We start from the raw sequence: 22,342 nt of genomic DNA, 5'->3' as shown, positions 1-22,342 counted from the left end.
GGCTGTTCTGCGTGTTCCTGACTTTGTTGTGTGGAGGTTGCGGTGGCGTTAGTATAAAGGATGAAGTGGGGAGAGGGTATACAGAGGAGGAAGCTGCTCTGTCCAGCTCACCCTTGGTCCCCGTTCCTGGTTCCGACTTGGCGGCTGCCTCTGCTGTCGGCTTTTACCGGACCCTCTCGACTGGCTTCGGCTCGTTGACCGCCCCTGGCCCCTGCTGCGGGTCTGATGTTGGGTTCCATTGCCCTCGAAGCTGCCTTCCTGACTGTTGCTCTGGGTGTATTTCCAAGCCCACCGGGCCTGGCCTCGGGTCTGACTCCGCGACTGGTGGCCTCCTCGACTAACTTGGTGGGGTGACTCTGTGTCGGGTGGGTCGACCCAAGCTCCAAATGCAGCTCCACTGGTTCGGCCCTGTTCTTGAGCCGGGTATGGTTGCTGCGGTGTACGCACCTTTCGAAGGAGGTGTGTCTTGTTGAGGGGTTCCGCTGGCGGATCGGGCAGCAAGGGTCCGTGACCAGGTGTTTCCCCCCACAAATGATGCAGCATGGTTGGCACACCTGACCTTCCTTGGGTTCGCACGCTCCGTATGTGGCACACATGGTGATAACCGGGTGTGGGAAGACGTCCGCTCTATGTCCGATGCCAAGACGTACTTTGCCGACTTGGTGGCGGGGCTTTGGCTGACGACAGTGAAACTCGCCGCCGTAGTAGTGCACGCAGTAGGGAACGCGGAGTCCCTCAAAGGTGATAATATTGCAGATGTCGACTTGCTCATCATCCTGGCGTGGATAATTTCCATGTCCAAAGATCTTAGGCGTTCGATTAGCTCGCCAGTTTCTGTCGCCACTCCCGTAATCACTCCCTTACTTCAGTTTCCTCGAGGGCGATGTCTTCAGTTGCCTTCAGTTGTGTGGAGGGCGGTGACTTCGTACAATTCGTCAGCAGAGATCAGTGAGGTGATCGACTGTACTTTCTTGGCGATCTCTACAGGTCCTGTGTGCTCACTACGGCTATGTTCTGCTCCCTGAGTATGCGGAAAATAAAGTCGTCGCGTACGCTGGCCGGCAGCTGTGCTGCACCTTTTGGTGCCGATTATTGCGGTTATGCTTTGCGTCAGGCATGTCTCAAAGTTGAGGCCATCTCGGGGTCAGACTCCTACCTCGTAGTCCTCCAGTGATAATAGTGTCTGGACATTAATACACCCATATGGGAATAAATTGTTTCCTAGAGCACCCCCTTCTATGAAAGGGGTGCACTGACGGACAGCTCACTCCATTTTTACACCTTTGCGTTTAGAGTGCTAAAGCTTCGGGCCTCGTCTCGTTAACGGTGGGGGTTGTCGGGAAGTGGAGGCATGAATAGTTGTCCTTGCCATATTGTCTTCTCCGTTCTTGGCCGCTTCAATTTGTTCTTCTGCCTGTTGGCGAAGGAGTTTCTGCTTTTTGCCGCCTGCGTTTATTTCTCTTAACGATTTCGACCCACTGGGTGGGACTTGAGTAGATGAAGCTCACAAAAACACAGCACACAGGAAAAGAAAAAAACACGAGACAGGCGCTTTCTGTGTGCTGTATTTTTGTGCGCTTCATCTACTCAAGCTTTGAACCAACTTGCCCAAGAACGTGTTCTACTGCACTGGGCGGGAATGTCCGGCGTACTACAATCCACCGCCCTGAATGGCGAGGGATCCGAGGCGGGGTCGCGGCCGTTCTCTTCGGTTTCCATCGACGAAGTGGCGGTGACGATGGTTTTTGAGGGCTCCGTTTCTTTTCTGCGCCGTCCGGTGAAATTTGAATCCGTGCAGCCGCCGCGCGGTGGCGATGCGGTCGCGCCGTACTCGTCACGACCAAGAGAGGCCTATAGCAGGGCGTCCGCTCGGCTTCAGAGCTTCGAAGACTCAGAAATTCCATATATAGGCCCACGTGATTTGGTATAAAACAAAGTATCCCTGGATGCCACTCATGCAGCTGAGTCGCTATGTGCCAGATTTGTAGCCAGATTTGTAGCGAAAGCTCTCGCTGACACTGGCTTCATCTCGGCCACATGGTGACAGCAGGCACCGACGTCAAGCGTGCTCTATCCCGTTCTCAGCCTTGTGACTGCACCGCAGCTCGGTTAATCACGTGTGTCTACAGGAGCAAATAAAGAAAGACATTATAGGCCAGAATGAATCGACAGAACTCGTAATTGTCAGAGCATTCGCGCCCGCGCAGCAGGCAATCAGGGGACGTTCTCTAGGGGACGAAGAGGTCAGCGTCGCTGACGCGTCCACAGAGTAAACATACCTCATGTCGTAACACCTACGACGAGTTTTGTGAAGTTGTAAAGTTGTTGGTTTGCAACATATACCGCATTTACTCGCGTAATTAGCGTCTGCGCATCATTTTCGCACCCCCAACTTTTACACGGATTTTTGAAGAAGAAAAAAATTGGAGGACGCTTAAGCTTCGCCTTTAAGAGTTGAACGCGACAGCGTGTTGCAGCACTGCCAGGGAGTCCACGGAACGCCATCGCTCGTCCGGTGAGTCGCCTTGCCCGTTAGACAAATCGCTCTGCTATGTACGGTGAAACGTATGCGCGGAGCGGCAAACCACGTACCAGGCGCCTTGCCGAAACGCGCGTGACTGCAAGTTGCAGTCGCAGTCCGTCGGCACATCGCTCTCGGCAAACCCGATGCCACGAACGCCAGCATAGCTTCCGCGCCGAACGAACGGGCAGCAAGCCGCAAGCTTCGTGGTGGACGCGCTTTGGATGTGCGCTGCATGGTTCGACGTTCACCGCGTGATTCCTGCGTGTCCGCACGGCCCCACTGCGCCCGAACGAGACGAGCGGGAGTCGCTGCCGTCGCGCGCCCTCTGTTGGAGCAGTGGGTACATTGCGAGGAGGAGGATTTTTCGCTCACGGCCAACGCCGCCGACGACACAGGCTTTTCTGTGACTCGGGGCCCTTAAAGCTGTCGCGTTAAAAGTATTACGTACATATTTTTCGTTCTCTGCTACTCCAAACCACCAACATGTACTTCGCGGGTGTTCAAGGCAGGCTTGGGAAGATCGGCGCGGCCGCGTCACCGAGTGCGGTTGCGATAGATGCGAGTGGAGAGGACACGAATTGCGCGCCGTTTACCCAGCTCGCTCACGCTGGCGGTCGCTTTTCCGGACGAACAGCTGCTCACGCGCTTGAATCCGAAACTACCTAAGTGTTCGGTTTGCAGCTATTCAGCCGGGTCGCACGCGAGGGCGCCTTTTTATCGGCCGCTATCTCCTTCGCCTCCCAGTGCTGGCTTCGCTATTGTATTGTTGCGCATCTGTTGCTTTGAACTGAGCATGCGCTGTCATGCCATTTCGCGCGGTGGTGGTGGTGGAAAAACTTTTATTTAGCAACCCTTAGCAGAAAGCCGGCGAAGGGGGGGGGGGGGGGGGGATATTTGCCTTATACCGCGCGGAACTACATAACGTGGGGCGGGACAGGAGGGGGCATGCGTCTGATATTTGGAGTCAACTTTTCGTTTGACCACTGAGGGGGGCGAAAGGGGTGTTCTACGTATAGGCGGCACTTTTAAGTATATGTCGCGAGTTACCTCTGCAGAATTTTTTTAGGACTCGTTCAGAAAATTTTCGCATAATTTGCGCACCCCCTTTTTGAAGCCTTAATGTAAAGGAAAAAGTGCGCAAATTATGCGATTAAACACGGTATTACTGTCGTGTTTCAGTTTCTAAAATTTGATATTGCCTGTAAAATAGCTACAATAAAACCTTATTAAAACATTTTTGTTAATTGTCAGCCACATTTTGGGCGATGCCGGGCGTTTGTAGTGGCTACCAACCTTTACACTCTGATGGCAGATGTGAAAATGTGCTTATGCAGCATCCTCTCTTTCAAAATGGTGCAGAAGAAAAAAATACCCTGTACGCGTGCTCATTTGACCATATACCCCGCGTGGGTGTGTACCATGTTTACTGAGGTCAACAACAAAGGAGGAGGACGAGGGCCGGGAGAGGGGGCGGGTACGGGAGGAATGCGCGTAGCCAAGGCGGCTGTGCTGGTACTCAAGCACGTACCGCTCTCTGCAACAACAATACAAACGATCCTCGTTTGCTCATCGCTTCATTGCGAGCAAGCCCCCAACCTGCGAGCGAAACGCCACCTGTTGAATTTAGCTGGTCGTCGCCCGCATTTTTCCAATTCGGTTAAATGCGCGAAACACGCACAGACACAAGGAAGGTATACGGTACTGATCGCATTGCGTCTGTGTGTGCGTTTCGCGCCTTTAACCGAAGATGAATAATTACCAACTAGCCCAACAAGACGCTCTTTTAAGTATGTATACCTATCCGGCCGGAAGAGATTCCATCATACCTCGACTTCACTTCAATTCCCGAGCTTTAAATTTTTATTAAGCTGAAGACTGCCTCAAGCTATAAAAGTGATCAGTTATGTACACAGAAACCAAGTTTGGGGGATTGAAAAGGGATCGACGATAGGGTCCCTAAGCTGGGGTCCCTATCTATGCCCACGCAGCGGTCCGTTGCTGCTTCCAGAGGCTGGTTGATATCGTGGCTGATATCAGCGCAGGATAGATCCACTTTTAACTCGCAGCAAGCGCCTTCAGGACATATTCCTCGGGGGAAAATCTGCTGAATTAAGAGCCACCTTGATTCGTATCCTGCGAAGCTTTCAAACGCTTCGAACGCATTTCAAGTCACCAAATAAGAACATTTCACCCGAATTGCAAATTATATAAGGCAATATTTCAATCGATGTTTGAAAGTTTCGAATATTTTCGTAGCCGTAACATAATTTGAGTTTTAATTTCCCGCAGTGGTGATGAAAAACGAAAGCAAGGAATATCGACGTCTGCCCGTGAAAATAAAGGTAGAGAAATTCTCACGGCTCCCGTTAAAATAACGTTGGAAAAACTCGTTTGGTCTGCTCGGTTTCGTGTGGGCTCGTACCCCGTGCTGTTATGACAAGGCCGCCTTGGTTTTGACTGCTGATTGTCCTTGCAGTGCGGCAAACTCGTCAGCGCAGAATGGCGTTGCCTAGCGCAAGCGTCGCTCGTCAACGGTGACTGCTCCGCTACCTGTCGCGGGCTCCCGCGTCAGTGCAACAGCAGCAGGTCAGTGGCACTCCCGCTCCTTTTTTTCGTGCATGCGGCTGAAAATAAATCACTGCGGACGCAGCGAACTGATGGCCTTAGATTGCAACGTGCTCCGAATTCCTGCGTCGCCGTCTCGTTAGTTATGTGAAGGCAATGTAACGTTGTTTCATGACAACCGTTCCATCGGAAGTGCTCCTGCGAATGAAACGGCGATGCATCATCCGTTGACGTCAAAACAGCGTTGGGCCGTAGCGTTGCACACTGTGGTGTACTTGAAACCTTGAGGTCCTGTCGACGTCAAGGACCTGTGCTTTAGATCTTTAATGATGCAGTTTCCGCGTTGCTGCAATGTGTTCTCTTTATGATCTTCGACTACAGCGAAGTATGATGGATTTGCGACTCGAAGCGGCGGTGTGTCCGCGACGATGCCTTTGCACGTTCGTTTGTTTTTTTCTATGTGGAAATCTCGGAATAGACCGGACTAGACAGGAGCACAGCTGTCGGGTTTCGCCTGTCCTGTGGACGTCGAACGTCCGACGGCGCGCTGTGTTATCTCCGCCTCACCTGAAGAGGAAGCTGCACGCGACAAATACATCGCGCTGATATCGTGACCTAATGCGACATCCCTGACGCAGCGATTGCCAATACAGTGCAGAAGCTGTGGCAAAGTCTTTTGAGCCTCGCTATTGTGTACCTCTTTCCGTCACGTTTGTCATATCTATTTCTGGGAATCATCTGGCCTGAAAGGTTTCTTACCTCTGAAGAGCAAATGCGCTTTGGTTACTCTGAGAATATTAATGGAGCGGTCATACACTGGCTCTACTCAAAAGCTACTAAATAATGCCACACTGGTCGCCTTATTATTTGAATACATGTGAAGTGTGGTAAAGTTCAAATCCAGTTATTGATGCCCGTTCACACTTGGTGCAAAACAAAATGAAAAGAATGAAAACCTACCATATTTATCTTACCATTTTTTTTTATCCACTTCCCAGCTACACTTCCAAGTGGGCACTGACTTCGGTCAGTATCGCTGATTGAATGCATGAAAGCTGCTGTCATTGACAAGTTAGATTCAAGTGAAAGCTGAGGCCGTCATCTTTTCACAAATCAGTTTAGGCTCATTGCACTTGTTAATTGTCCTCATGATGAATGACAACATTAAAGTGGCACTTATTTTGCAATGTATCCTGCCGTCACTATGTCACCTTTTCCGAAAACTAACCAAAGGTGAGAAATTAAAGAGGTAAAAGTGTGCACCTGTGGCTGCTGCCAACTGACAGACAACCCAAGGCTCAATTGCAACATCTCGAAACCTCTGGGAGGGTGATGGGACAAGGGCAGGTAAGAGCAGGCTATAGATCAAAACACTTGAAGAGATAAGCGGGCAAAATTTAAAGGGTTTCTCTGGGGGCTTTTCGAACATTTTAGAGGTGGTAGTCTCATCACGTTCCACAGAGCCCCGCTTTTCGCACCACAAAGACCCATTGTTCAAAATACAGTGTGGCACTGTTTTAAAACGGCGAAAACAGTAAATCAAAACAGACGGTGACGATACATTGTGTGACTGTGCTTTACGGGATGCAGAGATGATGTCACAAACATTGCAAGAAAAAAAACCTCGGTAATGCTTTGAATTGCTGAAGTAGTGACTGAAAACAGCAAGTCCTTTCACAAAGTGCCCGAGACAAGAGACAACCTAGAACAAGCCTAAAAATTTTGTCACTGAAGTGGGAAGCGAGTATTGACGTCTAAGGGATGTTTGTGGTGTCGAAAATGCACTTTTGCCTATGGAAATTATCTGAACTGAGGTCGCAGAAATGGCAAACATTAAAATCAGTTTGTTCCGGAATGAAATTTTCCATGGCTGCCTAACTTGATGGGAGTAAACAGGAATGAGAGGAAAACCTACCATATAAGTTTAATTCGAATATGGCAACATCAAAGAGCTCCCGGAGCTGCCCTTTAAGGATTTCAGTTTGTACAGAGCATGTGGGCTGTCTTCTGTTGTTGCTGACAAATTTGAACTTAGTCTATCCACCATTCTTATCGTTTACAAAGGTTGAAAAAATACGAATAAAGCTCTGCCACCATACGCCTGTTTGTCGGAATTGAAGACTAGCTATGCAGCTGCATAACACGAGGCCCTAACTGCAGTGCCTCCTCAGTTTATGCCCATTTGTGGAAAGTAAGAAAAACTTCCTGTGTGTAAGCATTACTGATTAATGCCGATGAAGAGTGTACATATCAGATCCATTCTGTTCCTATAGTGACAGACCTATGTGGACTCAAGGGTAGCATTCGGCTGCCGCCGTGGCTGAGTGGTTATGGCGCTTGGCTGCTGGCCCGAAAGACTTGTGTCCGATCCCGGCCGCGGCTGTCGAATTTCGATGGAGGCGAAATTCTAGAGACCCGTGTACTGTGCCATGTCAGTGCACGTTAAAGAACCCCAGGTGGTCGAAATTTCCAGAGCTTTTCACTACGGCGTCTCTCATAGCGTGAGTCGCTTTGGGATGTTAAACCCCCATAAACCAAACCAATCAAGGGTAGCATTAATAACAATCCAGGACATTCTGTTTATAGGACCAGTGTGCTATATCTGGGAATCTTGTTATTTCCATGGGCGTGTTCAGATAAAGACAGTGTTCAAGGTCCCGTGACTATTTTTTGTTTTCAGTTAAATTTTTATATGTAATGGGAAAATGGATCAGCACAGAGGAATGGACTTTAGTTTTGCAACAAATTCTATAGTTTTGTGGGAAATAGATGGCATATCACATAGGGTGGAAAATGTTGTTTGTTAAGCTGTAAGTTTGGAGCCCTGCTGCATACACACTAAGATTTTGTCGTGCATAAGTATTTTCTCTGTAAATCTGTGTAACTTGTAGTGTTTGAAAGACTGGAAAAACTTTTTTTTGTTCTGCAATCTAATGGGAAAAAATTGTGAACTTTGCTCCAGTAGCGGCACATTACAAGAAAGGCACTTTTCAGCTCAACCTTATCGTATGATGCGTTGAGATCTCATTACTAAATCTTATTTTCAGTATTCCCAAGTTCTTTTTCCTCAATTTTCTTGCAAAATGCATAGTTCTAGACGAGTTTGTTTGTTCTTAGTAGGGCCTAAAAATCTGCCTTAATTCGAAAAATGCAACTTTGATTTGAATTTTAAATAAGTATTATCTTCTATATTTTCTTCAATTTTTCTGTATTATCCTCAGTACTTCTTAACTATTAGGCAGCAGCAAAGTGTTGCTTTATATTATCTTAAAAGTGCACTAAATAGGATTCTGAGCTCGTCTTTTTACCACAGGAACTCTGTCCGCACACTCCAAGCATTCTTAGAAACTTCGAATTTTTGTTCTGTGCAGCTGATTTTCCTATTAAATTGGATTAAACGTCCCTGCTCCTGCCTTTTTTTTTTAATTCATCTATGAAATTAGGAGCAGTCAGTCAACCAACGTGTGGAGTTCCTTTCAGCCAATCACATGACGGCTTCGCTTTCGCTTTTATTTTATTGTTTAGGTTTGTCTGAATAAATAGTCTCAGGCGCTGACAACATAACCGCAAATTAGGCAGACTTGATCTATTCATTCGATGGTAATATAATGACAATAAAAATCTGTGCGCTTTCTAGACTTCCCCATAAATAAAGGTGCTTGTGTGTTAATGGTAATAATAATTGGCTATTAGGAAGGGAAAGCCATAGTCCCAGTCCAGGAGTAGACACCCGAAGAGGGCAACAAGGGAAAGGACAAAGGAGGGAGGGAAGGAGTCGCCGTAATGGGGGCTTCGGAAGCTGCCTGGGGTTTTTGAACGTGCCCCAACATCACACAGCACATGAGCACCTTTTTGCGCTGCGCCTTCCTCACAAGTGTGGCCACTGCAACCGTAATTCAGTCCCACAATCTAATGCTCAACAGTAGAAACGTCATCATGTACTACTCAACTTGTTGAATTTTATCACGAACTTGTATCTGAAGTTGACCGCGGGGGCCAAACAGACTGCATATTTCTGGATTTCCGGAAAGCGTTTGACACTGTGTCACACCGACTCCTTCTCTATAAACTAAAAATGTTGAATCTGGACACAGCTGTTATAGTATGGATTCAGAATTATTTGCTCGGCCGCCGCCAACGTGTAGTCCTTAATGGTGTATGTTCAGATTACGTTGATGTGACATCAGGGGTCCCACAGGGGTCGGTCCTGGGGCCACTCCTGTTCTTAATCTATATAAATGATATTTCACTCGGTATCTCCTCAAGTATACGTCTGTTTGAAGATGACTGCGTTTTGTACAGGAAAATTAACAATGCCAATGACGTCGTTCAACTCCAAACTGACTTAACACTTATCCACGATTGGTGTCTGAAATGGAAAATGTCTTTGAATACGGAGAAATGCGCTCATCTTTGTTTTTCACGAAAAAAAATCAAAGTCCAAGCTCAGTATCGCATAAGTAATGAATTGATCACACAGAAATGTACTTACAGATATTTAGGTGTTATACTAACGGATGACTGTTCCTGGAATGCTCACGTGGATCATGTGGTTACCAAAGCCGGTAGGGCACTAAATTTCATACAGCGGAGTTTAAGGTCTTCGCAGCCAAACCTCAAGGAAACTGCTTTTCTCTCTTGTGTTCGACCTATCATTGAATATGCCTGTATTGTATGGGACCCTGCACATCGGGTGTTAATTGAAAAACTTGAAAAAATTCATAACAGAGCAGCAAGGTTCGTCTTGGGTAGGTACGGGCGAAGGGATAGTTGTACAGCAATGAAAAAAGAATTGCAATGGGAACCACTCGCTTCCCGTAGAAGAAAATTGAGGCTAAAATTGCTGTACTTAATAGTTCACGGAAAAACGGGGATTGATTTTGAAAATTACTTAAAACAGCCCTTTTACGTTTCTCAACGACATGACCATTCCCGTAAAATTAGAGAGTACCGTACCAGGACGAACTTGTTTGCAAATTCATTTTTTGTTAAAACAGTGCAACAGTGGAACCGGCTTTCCGAGGAGCAAGTGTGCTCTGCAAGTGAAGATGTATTTTTTGCCAATCTGTAACCCCCCTGCTATAACGCCTTCGGGCAAATGCGGGGTAACTCTTGAATAAAGAATAATAAAGAATAAAAACCATTGAGAGAATTTGAATGTGTGCATTACTCTATCCTTTTTTCTTATCTAAAGACTGGCAAAATCAACCAGCCGCAGTGGCTCAGTGGTTAGGGCACTCAGCTAATGAGCTGAAGGACCGGGTTCAGTCCCAACCACGGCGGCCATCTTTCAGTGGAAGTGAAACACAAAAGGCACCTGTGTGCTGCAAAATGTCAACGCATGCTAAAGAACCCCAGGTGGTCTAAATAAATCCAGAGCCCTCCACTATGCCATCCCTCGTATCCCTTCTTTTGCTTCAAAATGTTAAATGCCACAGTCTTTTCTTTTAAGTCTTGGAAAACAGTTTGATACCTACCAAAACAATTGAAACTGAATATTTTGTATTAGTCTTCACCAAAGTACACAGAATTTTGTATGCTTAGTGGTTGTTGCGAGGGAGCATTTCAAATTCCGAAAGTGCACAGATGGCTGCTGATGATGAAATGACAATCAACGTAGCTATGTGGAGAATCAGACTAGTTGGTTTCAACTTTTATATTGACCGCAACGCTAATTGAAGATAGAGACGACAAAAAGGACACAGGAAAAGCACTGATTAACAGCTGGCTTTTTTAAATGTGGAAACAGTAAATAAATACAGTACAATCTAATCCAAAAGGAGCAACCTGTGTAACACCGAAGCAGCCAAAACAAATAAAGGTCTATAGGACTAGTTACAAACGCATTTTATTAGGATTTTTCTAGCTAGCGTGGTCTGCTATTGAGAAACTGAATAGAAAAGGCAGGGGCACTTTCGTTGAGGCTTTTCCTTTTGTGGAAAAGCGTGAGCATGCAACCCCGCTTGCTTTTTGACCTTTTAGTGGAAGGTGACCAGTGTGATGAGTGGGCTTATCATAAAACTGATCTTTGCTTGCAGCAGGAAGTGTTCTCCAGGCTCTCTGATAGCAGAGAGAAGCGCCAGAAGGAGCTGTTTAGGATGGAAAAGAGTTTTATTTTGCTTTAGATTTCTGCATGCTTTTCACAGGGCAACAAGGCTAAATGGCCTGTTAAAAGAATAAGCAGTAAGGAAGGTCAGTGCATCTTTACATTGACCTCTGGCTCCTCCTGTTTTCCGTAACTTGTAAGAAGTGCTGTAAGTCTGTCTACTTCTTGCTAATTAAGGCTCTCGGTTTCTTCGAATGTTGCACGTGCAGCCATGGCGGGACGAAGTTCGAAGCAGAATGGAGACCCTCAGCATCCACCAGATGACATCCCGCTGCACCTTAGTAAGTACACGGATGGCATGTTTGATCACAGGCATGCTACTCAGGATACTCGGCATTTACAAATGTGAACTTATTTGAAGGTTCGATTTGGCGTGCTTAAAACAAGCTAGACATGCAGAAGGAAGACAGATGTTAGTATGTTTAAGTTAATTTCTGTATCTCTGTCCAGTTTCGCGTGCACTAAAAATATTTTCTTCAAGTGCTCGGGGCCAACTAGCCTAGCTGCCTGCTCTGTGTGCTGGTTTGTCTACGGTGCTAGAGTTTTGCTTTGTGAAGCAAAGCAGGCGAAAATTTGGAGGAGGTACTCGGCTACACAAGCATTGCTTGTGTGCAAGAAGATCTGTGCAGACATGCAGGCAGCATAAGCGCGAGCACGGTGCCTTTAACAAAGTAGCTTTGGTGAGATTTCACTTCATGTGCTCTGCACCAGAGCGTACTTGAAAAGCCTACTCATGTCTGTCCATAGAACGTCAGACAAGTTTGGTAAATTTTTGATAGATTGGTCACAGTTGTTGGAGGAAACCGACTTGGCCTGACTGGCTTGCACTAGCTTCACACATTGCAATAATGCAGGCCTGCTCTCTGCCAAACCCGACTGATTCCTTGTGCATATTGTCCACATTCAACAGAGATTTGAAAGTGGCGTTTCAGCCAGTGCACAAGTGCCAGTGCATGTAAGCAGCAAGCTTGTCCGAACCTTCGTAGTGCTACAGCCAGTCCGTATGACATGACAAGGGCCACTCAGAGTTAGTAAAGAAGCATGCAACCAAGTCACATATGATAGAGCATTAGGGAAGCCTTCGAAAATGTTTTTAAAGCATGAAGGACCTGAGTCAACGCTTTTGGTGTCTGTTCCTTCTGCGTCCGGGGTCTTTTTGCATTGTTTTTTCCAAGATGTGTACATTACATACCTTCGAGAGAAAGAAAGACCCTAGGCCATGGCAGCAGTGGGCAAATTATGTCACAGCACCACGCGAAGGCAGGGCTCATACCCAAAAGACCCGTACATTGTACGCACGCTTGTCTACTGGCCGCTGCTCATTCACCAGTTTCGACTGCCCTAAGAAGGATCCATTCGGTCCAGTCTGCAGTGTAGACCTCTGTGGGTCCTAGGCTCATTTTCTGAAATGTAGTAGCTCAAATGCATGCTATAAAATGAAGAGGATCTATCTGTTAAAGGTGAAAAATTAAAAGGACTAGCAACAAAATATGCACAAACAATTTATTTGGCCAAGAAACATTGAAGAAGGCTTTGCAGTGGCTTAGTACTATGATTCTAGAAGCTTGGTAGCAGTAAGGCATGGATTCATGAGATAGATGATGACACATGTGTACCCAAATACCTTCTGTGCTGCTTGAACACTCGAGTCTGCGCTGTACCTCACTTCTCAGTAGACTTCTAATTGTGGTCACTGGTTTGTATCTGGAAAACAAGAATGCCAAAAAAATGCATTGAAAATAAAAGCCAGTGGGTGACCTTACTGTAATCACAAATTTTTGTAATAGCGATGCACTTTGCAGTAATAAGAACAGCATGTTGTCATTTTTGTTATCATCCGTGTCATTACACGTCATTTTACATGTGATTGGTTTAAGGTTAATCAGGCTGCCATGAGCAACTTTTTTTTAAATCCCCCATAAATTGTATATTTATGGAAACAGCGGCAATTCAATTTATTTCAAATCGGTTTGCATGCTTTCTCCTGCAAAACGGTGATGATGCGTAGTAAAGTCTCTTTTTTTTTTTTTTTTACTGCCCCTTCGACTCCAAGCAATCAGCTGTTTCAGATTTAAACATGTAATTGTGAACTTCTTGGAAGTGAGACATGCATAAAAACCAACAGCAGAAGTAAGGTAGCTTGTTAACCCCTACACACATCGGTCACGCTGTTCTCAGGTGCCTGCACGCCACACTTGTCTCAGTTCATTCTTAAATCGGCACGAACAACACAAGGACACAGACAAGAGACATACATACGAGTGCTGAATTACAACTGAGGTATTATTGCGGAGATACCTGCTTTCATATAGGTTGGTTGCGCAACGATGTTAAACCCCATGAACTAAACCAAACCGAGCGAGAAACATTGGGAAAAGACACAAGAAGCAGGAAATGGGGGGTTAACCTTTTCTTTCTTATTTGTTGTGCAACCTGCCTTTATAGAAGTGGGTAACTTTGCAATAAAACCTCAGTTTTAAATTAGCGCTCGTGTGTATGCCTCTTTTTCTGCGTCCCTGTCTTCTTCACGTTGATATCAGAAAGGTCTGCCACCAACTCGCCCAAGCTTCTACATTCACTTGTCGTAATCTAGTCTTATAGACTTGTTTACTCTAGAAGATGTGTAGTACTGCTAAATGAACCAACGCACACGCTGCGAGCTTCTGCACCTCAAAAGTGGTGTTTTCACGCAGGTGGCACTCCTCACCATGGTATTCAAAGAGGCACTTCCCAGTAAAGCTTAACTGATTGGCTTTTTTTTTGGGGTGCTCTGCCGGTGTTTATTTGACAGCAAAAGGTGTATTTATTGCTGGGAATTTAAAGCTAAAAATGCAAAATTTCATGCACCTTTTTAAGGTCTTGTCCCGAATGTTCAGTTGCCCCCCCTCCCCCCTCCTCGCTGACAAACGTTCAGTGGCATGGAGCAGGCTTAGGGGCCAAGAGCTGCAGAATTGAGCGTGGACAGGGTGCTCTCTGCAGAAATCTGTGTGAACAATTGGGTTAGATGCCTCGCTGTCCCAAATTCCCATTCCCAAAACCTCTTTGCAGGGGAGAACACAGGAGTCTTTTTGAGCCCACTCCTTCAGCAGTGGGATTGGTGTTAGCTTTTTGCTTATTTATTATTTTCATGCTTTGATGAGTTTTAAACTCTCTTCCTTATCGCACCTATGCACTGTCGATTTAGTATTATCAAGTACGCGTGATAAGTTATCAAGCACGCAGGCTGATGTATAGCTTGAGCCAAGACTGTGTCACACCTGCCGCGTATCATGCCAGTCATGTGTCATGTGACCTTTCCGGTCTTTATAAGCCAGCAACACCCGGCAATAAACGTTCTTTGTTCTGCCACTACCCACCGGCTACGTTCCGTTACTTCAGTGGCGACGAGGATGGGATAGCTGCACGATGACAGCCAGGCCACCCGAGTTCGACGATACGACAGGTAGCTGGAGCAGTTACCATGTTCGTTTGGAGGCCTTTTTTGAGGGCCACGGCATCACAGATCCGGGAAAAAAGCGTGCGCTTCTGGTGTCGGCCCTGAGCGACAACGTGGTTCGCGTGCTTCAAGGCCAGTGCCAGTCGGAATCGGTGAACAGCTTGAGCTACGAAGTCGTCATACAGCACCTGGACAACCACTTCGATCCAAAAGCCAATGAGATTGCAGCAAGCTACGCATTCTTTATGCGGAACCAAGCGGAAGGCAAAAAGGTACGGGACTACATCACCGACTTGAGACGTCTCGCAAAGGACTGCAGTTTCGAAAAGTTTTTGGACCGCATGCTGCGGGATAGGATTGTCTGCGGAATCCGTGATGAACAAGCTCGACGACACATGTTGTCGCAGCAGAAGTTAAGCCTGGCGGAGGTAGAAGCGTTTTCTCAAGCAGCTGAAGCCGCAGAAACGAATGTCCGGGCAATGCAAGAGAGGAGCTTCAACGACAACGGTGCTGCCAACTTCGTACAGAAGCACAGGAGGAATCCGCAGAAGTCTGGACGCGGGCATGGATCCATGACAGAGTCCACGCAGTGCGGAAGGTGTGGCTCGAACCATGGTTCGGAAGTGTGCAGACACAAGAAAGCGACGTGTCACAAGTGCGGCATGAAGGGTCACCTGGCAAGGATGTGCTCCAGCGGTCGCACTAACCGCTCAGGCACCTTTGCGGTGAAGGAGCTAGACGGCAGTGACGGAAGTAGCGAGGATATTCTCTACGCTTTGGAGGCTCACAACAACAGTAGGAACTTGTCCGCACGGCCATTTGAAAGGGATTTCATCTGGGAAGGCCGGAACCTGCGCATGCTGGTAGATACAGGGTACACTATCAGCGTCATTCCAAGAAGGGTATTCGATAATAACCGCGAATGGTGGCCGCCACTGGAGAAGACTTCACTGCGCCTGACGTGCTTCCTGGGGCCGCTGCCGGTTCTTGGCCGAGTAGCCATGAAAGTCGAATGCAGTAACACGCAAGTGGACAGCTCGCTGGTTGTAGTGGATTGCAACGGGCCTCTTTTGTGCGGCCAGAACACCATACAGGCCTTCCGTAAGGCTGGCCTGGCACTACTGGAAGAATGCGCGTCGCCGAACATACATGTAGTACACGGTGACGCCACGACGGCGAAACTTTTGACGGAATTTCCAGAAGTTTTCGAGCAGAGTTTGGGTTGCTGTAAGGGACCACCCGTGAAACTACACAAAAAAGATGCCGCTCTACCACGCTTCCTCAAGGCTCGACCGGTGCCATACGCGCTTCGGGAAAAGGTGTCTGCAGAAATCGACCGCCAAGTACAGGAAGGAGTGCTTTCACCAGTGAGAGTTTCCGAGTGGGCTACGCCCGTCGTGCCTGTAGTGAAGCGAAACGGGGATATTAGGCTGTGTGGAGACTTCAAGTTAACCGTGAATCTGGCGACACATCTGGAACAGTATCCGTTGCCAAAAATTGAGGACATCTTCGCATCTCTGTACGGCGGAGAGGTGTTCACTACTTTGGATTTACGACACGCGTATAATCAACTTCCACTGGACGACGAAGCACGAAAAATGGCCGTGTTGAACACACACAAAGGGTTGTTTGCATACAACCGCCTTGCTTTCGGCATCGCATCTGCTCCAGCTTTGTTCCAGCGCCGCCTCGAATCCGTTCTGCAAGGTCTTCCTCGCGTCAAGGTGTACTTGGACGACATCATTATTGCTGAAAAGGAGAACGACGATTCAACTCTCCGGCAAGTCTTCGAGCGACTGCGCGACAACGGACTCAAGTTGAACCTTGACAAATGCAGGTTCCGCGAGAAGCAAGTTACGTTCTTGGGCCACAAGATCGACGCAACTGGCTTGCACCCCCCTCAGAATATGGAAGCCATCACCGCCGCACCAAGACCAGAGACGGTGAGCCAGCTAAAATCCTTTTTGGGTTTGATCACATATTACGCAAAGTTTTTGCCGAATCTTGCAACCACGTTGGCTCCACTCTATAGGCTGTTGGCGAAAGGAGCACGGTGGCAATGGGCAGCCGAGCACGAAAAATCCTTTCAGGCAGCCAAGCGCGCTATGGGGGAAGCGGAACTTCTCGTCCACTACGACCCCGAAAAGCCGTTGCAGCTTGAATGCGACGCTTCACCAGTGGGGGTCGGCGCGGTGCTGTCACACCGAATCGGGAACAAGGACCACCCCATATCGTTCCGTTCGAGAGCTCTGACGCCGGCTGAGCGGAATTATTCGCAACTGGAAAAAGAAGCGTTGGCCTTGGTGTTCGGCGTTACCAAGTTTCGAGATTACTTGTTGGCAAATCATTTCACTCTCGTGACGGATCACAAGCCACTGACCGGGCTGTTTCACCGGGAACGGCCAATTCCGCACATGGCCGCGGGAAGAATCCAGCGCCGGGCCCTGTTGCTGTCGGCTTGCCATTATGATCTCGAGTACCGCCCAGGACACCTAAATGCTAACACAGACGCGCTCAGTCGCCTACCCTTGCCGGGCTTGGGTGAACGAGAAGGGCAAGAATCAATGGAATACGTGCTTTATACACGGGGCCTAAATTCCATGGCCCTTTCCGCTTGGCAACTAGCGGACCTAAGCCGCTCGGACGATAAGCTTCAGCGGATCAGGGGGTGGATCTCACGCGGCTGGCCACGGCACTTATCGGCAGCACAGCAACACCTGATGCCGTACTTTTCTCGCCGTAACAAGCTCGCCGCCAGCCACGACCTGGTATACTGGGGCCATCGAGTAGTGTTGCCGGAGGCGGCGCAGCGATGCATGCTAAAAGAACTGCACAACAGTCACCCCGGTATCACAGCCATGAAGCGCACAGCTCGAGCGCTATTTTGGTATCCTGGACTAGATAGGGACATCGAATTGTTAGTTCAAAGTTGCCCTCAATGTGTTCAATGCTGGCCCATGCCAGCTGCTGAGGTTCCGTCTCCATGGCCAGCGAGCAACAAACCATGGTACAGGTTGCATATGGATTTTGCAGGCCCCATCGATGGCTACCAAATTTTCGTTTTGGTTGACGCCAAGACAAAGTGGATGGAGGCCATACCTTTAAAGACCGCCACAGCAGAGACCACCATTCAAGTACTTGAGGGTATTTTCGCACGGTTTGGCCTACCATACTGCTTGGTATCTGATAACGGACCACAGTTCACAACTGCCACCATGTCTAGTTTCTTGCAGGAAAGCCATGTGAAACACGTTCGAACAGCCCCATACCATCCTCAGTCAAATGGGTTGGCGGAGCGGGCCATGCGGACGGTAAAAGAAGGGCTTCGAAAGAATTCAGCAGGGACATTGCAAGAACGAGTAATCAAGTTTTTATTCCGTTATAGAACGACACCTTTGGAGCGAGGGAAATCGCCAGCGGAACTGCTGTTTGGTTTCAGTCCCAGAACCAGGCTGACGGCTTCACTCACGGACATCAAGGTCACAGAAAATGATTCCGGTGAACCTGTGCCAGCAGTGACAAAATCACCAACACGTTATCAACCAGGAAAGCCTGTATGGTCGTGCCAGTTTCGGTCTGCTCGGAAATGGATGCCTGCGACTGTGGTGTCCACGACGGGAGCACGCATGGTTACTCTAGAAACACCGGAGGGATCGCAGCGCCGCCACGTGGACCAACTCAGGCCTCGGCTCGACGTGGGGTCGTCCCCTAGCAAGCCGAGCCCAGTCCAGACCCCTGACGAAGCTCAAAGTAGCTCTGAGGAGGCAGAAGATCATCAAGGTACGGAGACACGGGAAGTCCACTCTAAAGCTGAAGACCAACCACCACGTCGCTCGACACGCCCACGGAAGCCACCGGATTGTCTCACTTACTCCAGCTTAGGGGGAAGGGATGTAGTATTAACAAGTACGCGTGATAAGTTATCAAGCACGCAGGCTGATGTATAGCTTGAGCCAAGACTGTGTCACACGTGCCGCGTATCATGCCAGTCATGTGTCATGTGACCTTTCCGGTCTTTATAAGCCAGCAACACCCGGCAATAAACGTTCTTTGTTCTGCCACTACCCGCCGGCTACGTTCCGTTACTTCATCCGACATACTAAACGTCAGATGAGTTTGCACGCTATAAAATTTCAAAAAATCGCCACAAGCCAACAATACTGAAGCCTCTCCTGATTGAAGGCTATGGATAAATAGGACCAGCTCATTATCTACTACATTGAGTTCATGAACTGCATGCGATAGTGGAAAGCGTTATTTTTTCACTGCATTGACATCACCCGTGTCAACAGCTTCATCCTTTTTCAAGCCCGTTGTGGAGCTTATCGGTACATTCCAGAATTGGCTCCAAGCTTTCAGTATGACTTGCTTGCTTTTAGACTAGAGCTTCTAGTGCAGATTTTCGCCTGTGGCCATGTCGAGCGAAGCCACACCCTTCCTACACCTTCGTCGGGTTTGCGTCGTGAGCCCCAAAATGACAAGAATATGAAGAAATTGAAAGCTGTGCTATGATGAGCATAAGGTTATGCATTGAACAACAGTGTTCTGCAAGGCATGTGCTGTGTACTTGTGCTTGAGAGTGAAAAGAGGCTGCCTTCTTGAATGGCACGTGTGCCGTGGCTGCTGGCTGTTGACAGCTATCAGAGGCTGACGCAGCAACCCAAAAAGGCTGACAGCTGAAAGCGTAAAACTTCTGGTTGTGATAGCGGACAGTTTGAGAGCATCTTGTATATTCCAAAATTCTTTTATTGCTTGCTCACCTTGATATAACTTAGCATGTTTCGTTTTTTTTTTTTGTTATCCTTTCGAAAAACTGATGTATAAGAATTTTTCCTTAAATATTGTTTAACTTCTGAGCGTATTTTTCATATTGCAATAAATAACAACTATTAAGCTACATTTTGATTTACCCTGAGCAAGATACTTTAGTTATTCACTTGGAAAAAAATGTTTTTCCGAATAACACACAAAATCATCATTTTCTCCCATGGTGAGGAAAGGTTTAAGCCTGTTGTTTGAAGTGGTGCTATTTTTCATTCCTTCTTGTTTACCTCAATACAACTATGACTGGCCACTGCTCCATCCATACTTATCACCGCAGTAATGTGAAGTGCTTTAGAGACTCCGTAACTGCTGACCGAAAGTAGCCAGTGGTGTGGTTCAGCGCCCACAATATTAAATACGTACAACATCATTTCAATGAGCTTGTGAAAACGGCCTGTGACGATGCTACCTGTAATGAATTTTTGGGTGCCTTTTCTAGCTAATAAGGCTTATGATCAGTGAGAGTGGCGCCTTTGTCTCTAGAAAGCAGTAATGAACCAGTACAGACCAACTTCAATTTCTCCTCAGCGTGCTTTTAATACTGTCTTAGTAACACAGAGTGCAGATTGCGGCATCGAGATTAGTACAGTTCGCACCCCGAGTTATAAACAGAGTGCACCTCAGTTTGCCTTTGTTGGATGCTTTTTGTGGCAGAGCCGTGCATTTGTCTACGTGTAAATACTTTTCGGAGTATGCAGTCACAGACTGCTTTGGCCGTCGTGCCCTTCCCTTGCAGTGGAGGGATCCGAAGAGGACGAGAACGGCTACGTGCACTCATCCCGGGTGGACGCGGGTGGCGCAGAGCCGCGACGGCCCAGCGTGCCTTTCCACACCCGCAATCTCATCAAGCAGCTGCCCTCGAGGAATCTCGGCAAGTGGCCTTTCCCTCTCCGCTGCAATGTGTTCAATGTGTGACATAAAAGAGTGGGACTTGCGTGGAATTGTAGTAATAATTAATTTGTTGCGAGGAAAAGCGCGGTAACTTTCTTACTCAGGGTAGGCGCAACCTGCCGCAGTGCCATAGTGGATGTGATGTTCAGATGCTGGCCCCAAGGGCACGGGATTGAACCCCAGCCATGCTTGCCATGTATCGATGGAGGTGAAATGCAAACGGGCCCATGTTGTGTGCCCATGATGTCAGTGATTGCTAAAAAAACCCCAGCAGGTCAAAATTAATCCAGTGTCCTCCACTATGGCATGTATCAGAGATCATTTGCAGCCTCAGGACGTTAAGCCATACCATACCAGAGTGGACAGGCTAGTTGTATTGTGGGAAGCGATGGAGTGAAGGGTAGGTGATAGAAATAGTTGCTGTTGTGAAGCACTCCATAGTATTGATTTTTACCACCTGGGATTCTTTTTTAACATTCAAATTGAATGGTGCCATTTCGTGTCTTGCATATTTCGGTGGTCCACAGTTAGAGCAGAGCATCCTCCTTTTTACGAAGGTGGCTGTTGTGATCATCAGTTTTTAAGACTTGCGAGGCCGTGCTTTGTTTTTGTTTTTTGAGGTCGTCAGGAAATGCTGCTCTGTTCTATTTGTGCGCACACAACGCTCTTGATTCTTTTCAACCATTGTTGCCATTCTCTCCAGTAGGGAGTGGTACACCAGAGCCTGTTTGCATTCTTTGGCCATCGCTCCTCTTTTTCATTTGAGGTTTGTCATACAAGAATTCAGCATTTAAATGCAATGTCACTATACATTTACCGAGTAATTAATTGTGTAAAGTGCATCTACAGGTTTTGCTAAGGTAGTATGGAGCACGTTTCGGCAACTGAACTTTTCTCACATGTTCCGCAGAGAAAAATATGAAGGTTTGTTAGTGTTATACACGACAGAAACAGCATTGTCTGCTTGCGTATGTATAAAAACCTCAAACCTCCCAATTTTCTCCGACTAAGGCGTGAAAAGAGTTTTAATCTCCAAAGCATGCTCCGTACTACTGTGGCCACAACTGTATGTTTTCTTTGTATGGCTACAAACGATGCACATAGTAATTTTTAACCCCCCCTCATGCCATTGGCTAGGATGTCTGAGTGTTCACCTTTATTTAAGGCAATTAATGGTACACCAATCTGAATCACAGACTCGATTTTTGGCACTGCAATATTATTCTGAATGTCCACATTTTCGGCTGTCTGGGCCAGGAGATCATCCAGTATGACTGCCATGCATTGAATGACTATTCAGGAGAGAAATTTATGAGCTTCGTGCCCATGCCAGAGGTGTACACAGTCCACATGAAATAAAATGGCATCTCCCGACCAAAGATTGGTTGTCTGTCACCGCTCTAAACAGAAGCACTGGCATGGAGGCACCCTATGTGGAAAAGTGCCATGTTACAACGAAGAAGGGAACAATATTGCTGGCCTTGCAGATGACCTCAGTACGCCGGAGCCAGACGCGGTCATCTCAGAGAAGCCGCAGGGTGACAGGGCCCCATCGTCAGAGGCGGGCAGCAAACGGCAGCGGGATAACTGGCGCTACCTGACCCTGCGTGTTCGTGCAGCCACAGCCAACAATGCCAGCGACTTGAGCGCCGACGACCTCTACCACGTGAGTGGCAGCGGTAGGATGCGACACAGGCACTGCAAGTTGGGCTGGTCGGAGGCAGTCCGTGATCAAAAAAACTTGAAACGATGCTTAACCTACCCTGGAGGGTACAGTGTGATAGCATTAGAGATCCCTCCTGTGCAAGCATTCCTTCTCTTTCATAGATTCATAGATTGCGACGAGTTGTCACATCGCTACTGGCGCTGTGGTGCAGCGGTGCACTACACAGCCCCACCGGTGGAGCTTGTGAGACCTAGGTTGCTCCTCCCAGGCTCCCGTAAGGCTCATTTTGGCAGCTGGCGCAGTGCCAGAAATGTAACATTTCTGACCTTA

At 47.6% G+C, this 22,342-nt stretch overlaps 2 protein-coding genes across 2 annotated transcripts in view; both read left to right on the top strand.

Moving 5' to 3' along the window:
• The first annotated feature begins 4,897 nt into the window (after nt 1-4,897).
• Nucleotides 4,898-22,342, top strand: part of LOC144101676 (transmembrane channel-like protein 5) — a 56,983-nt gene continuing 39,538 nt past the window's right edge. Inside the window, exons 1-4 of the mRNA XM_077634810.1 lie at nt 4,898-5,110; nt 11,405-11,476; nt 20,192-20,326; nt 21,834-22,012. Of these exons, the coding sequence (XP_077490936.1) occupies nt 11,407-11,476; nt 20,192-20,326; nt 21,834-22,012 (384 nt within the window). The 5' untranslated portion in view covers nt 4,898-5,110; nt 11,405-11,406. The remainder of the gene's footprint in view (nt 5,111-11,404; nt 11,477-20,191; nt 20,327-21,833; nt 22,013-22,342) is intronic.
• LOC144101507 (uncharacterized) lies at nt 16,160-19,917 on the top strand. The gene is made up of 4 exons (XM_077634683.1): nt 16,160-16,573; nt 17,249-17,377; nt 18,017-18,411; nt 19,895-19,917. Exons 1-4 carry the CDS (start codon nt 16,230-16,232, stop codon nt 19,915-19,917), a joined length of 891 nt encoding a protein of 296 aa, XP_077490809.1. The 5' UTR covers nt 16,160-16,229.

The sequence above is a fragment of the Amblyomma americanum genome, chromosome 8 (genome assembly GCF_052857255.1).
Source record: "Amblyomma americanum isolate KBUSLIRL-KWMA chromosome 8, ASM5285725v1, whole genome shotgun sequence".
Taxonomy (NCBI): Eukaryota; Metazoa; Arthropoda; class Arachnida; order Ixodida; family Ixodidae; genus Amblyomma; species Amblyomma americanum.
Note: the sequence above shows the minus strand (reverse complement) of the source record. Positions and strands in the feature narration are given on the sequence as shown.

Bases quoted from the DNA above. Each gene is read 5' to 3' on its own strand.
- LOC144101507 (XM_077634683.1), top strand. From the start codon at position 16,230: ATGGCCGTGTTGAACACACACAAAGGGTTGTTTGCATACAACCGCCTT. The intron at 17,378-18,016 runs GCTCGCCGCCAG...ATTCCGTTATAG, and splicing joins TACTTTTCTCGCCGTAACAA to AACGACACCTTTGGAGCGAG. The intron at 18,412-19,894 runs GTACGGAGACAC...TGCCTTTTCTAG, and splicing joins GGAGGCAGAAGATCATCAAG to CTAATAAGGCTTATGATCAG.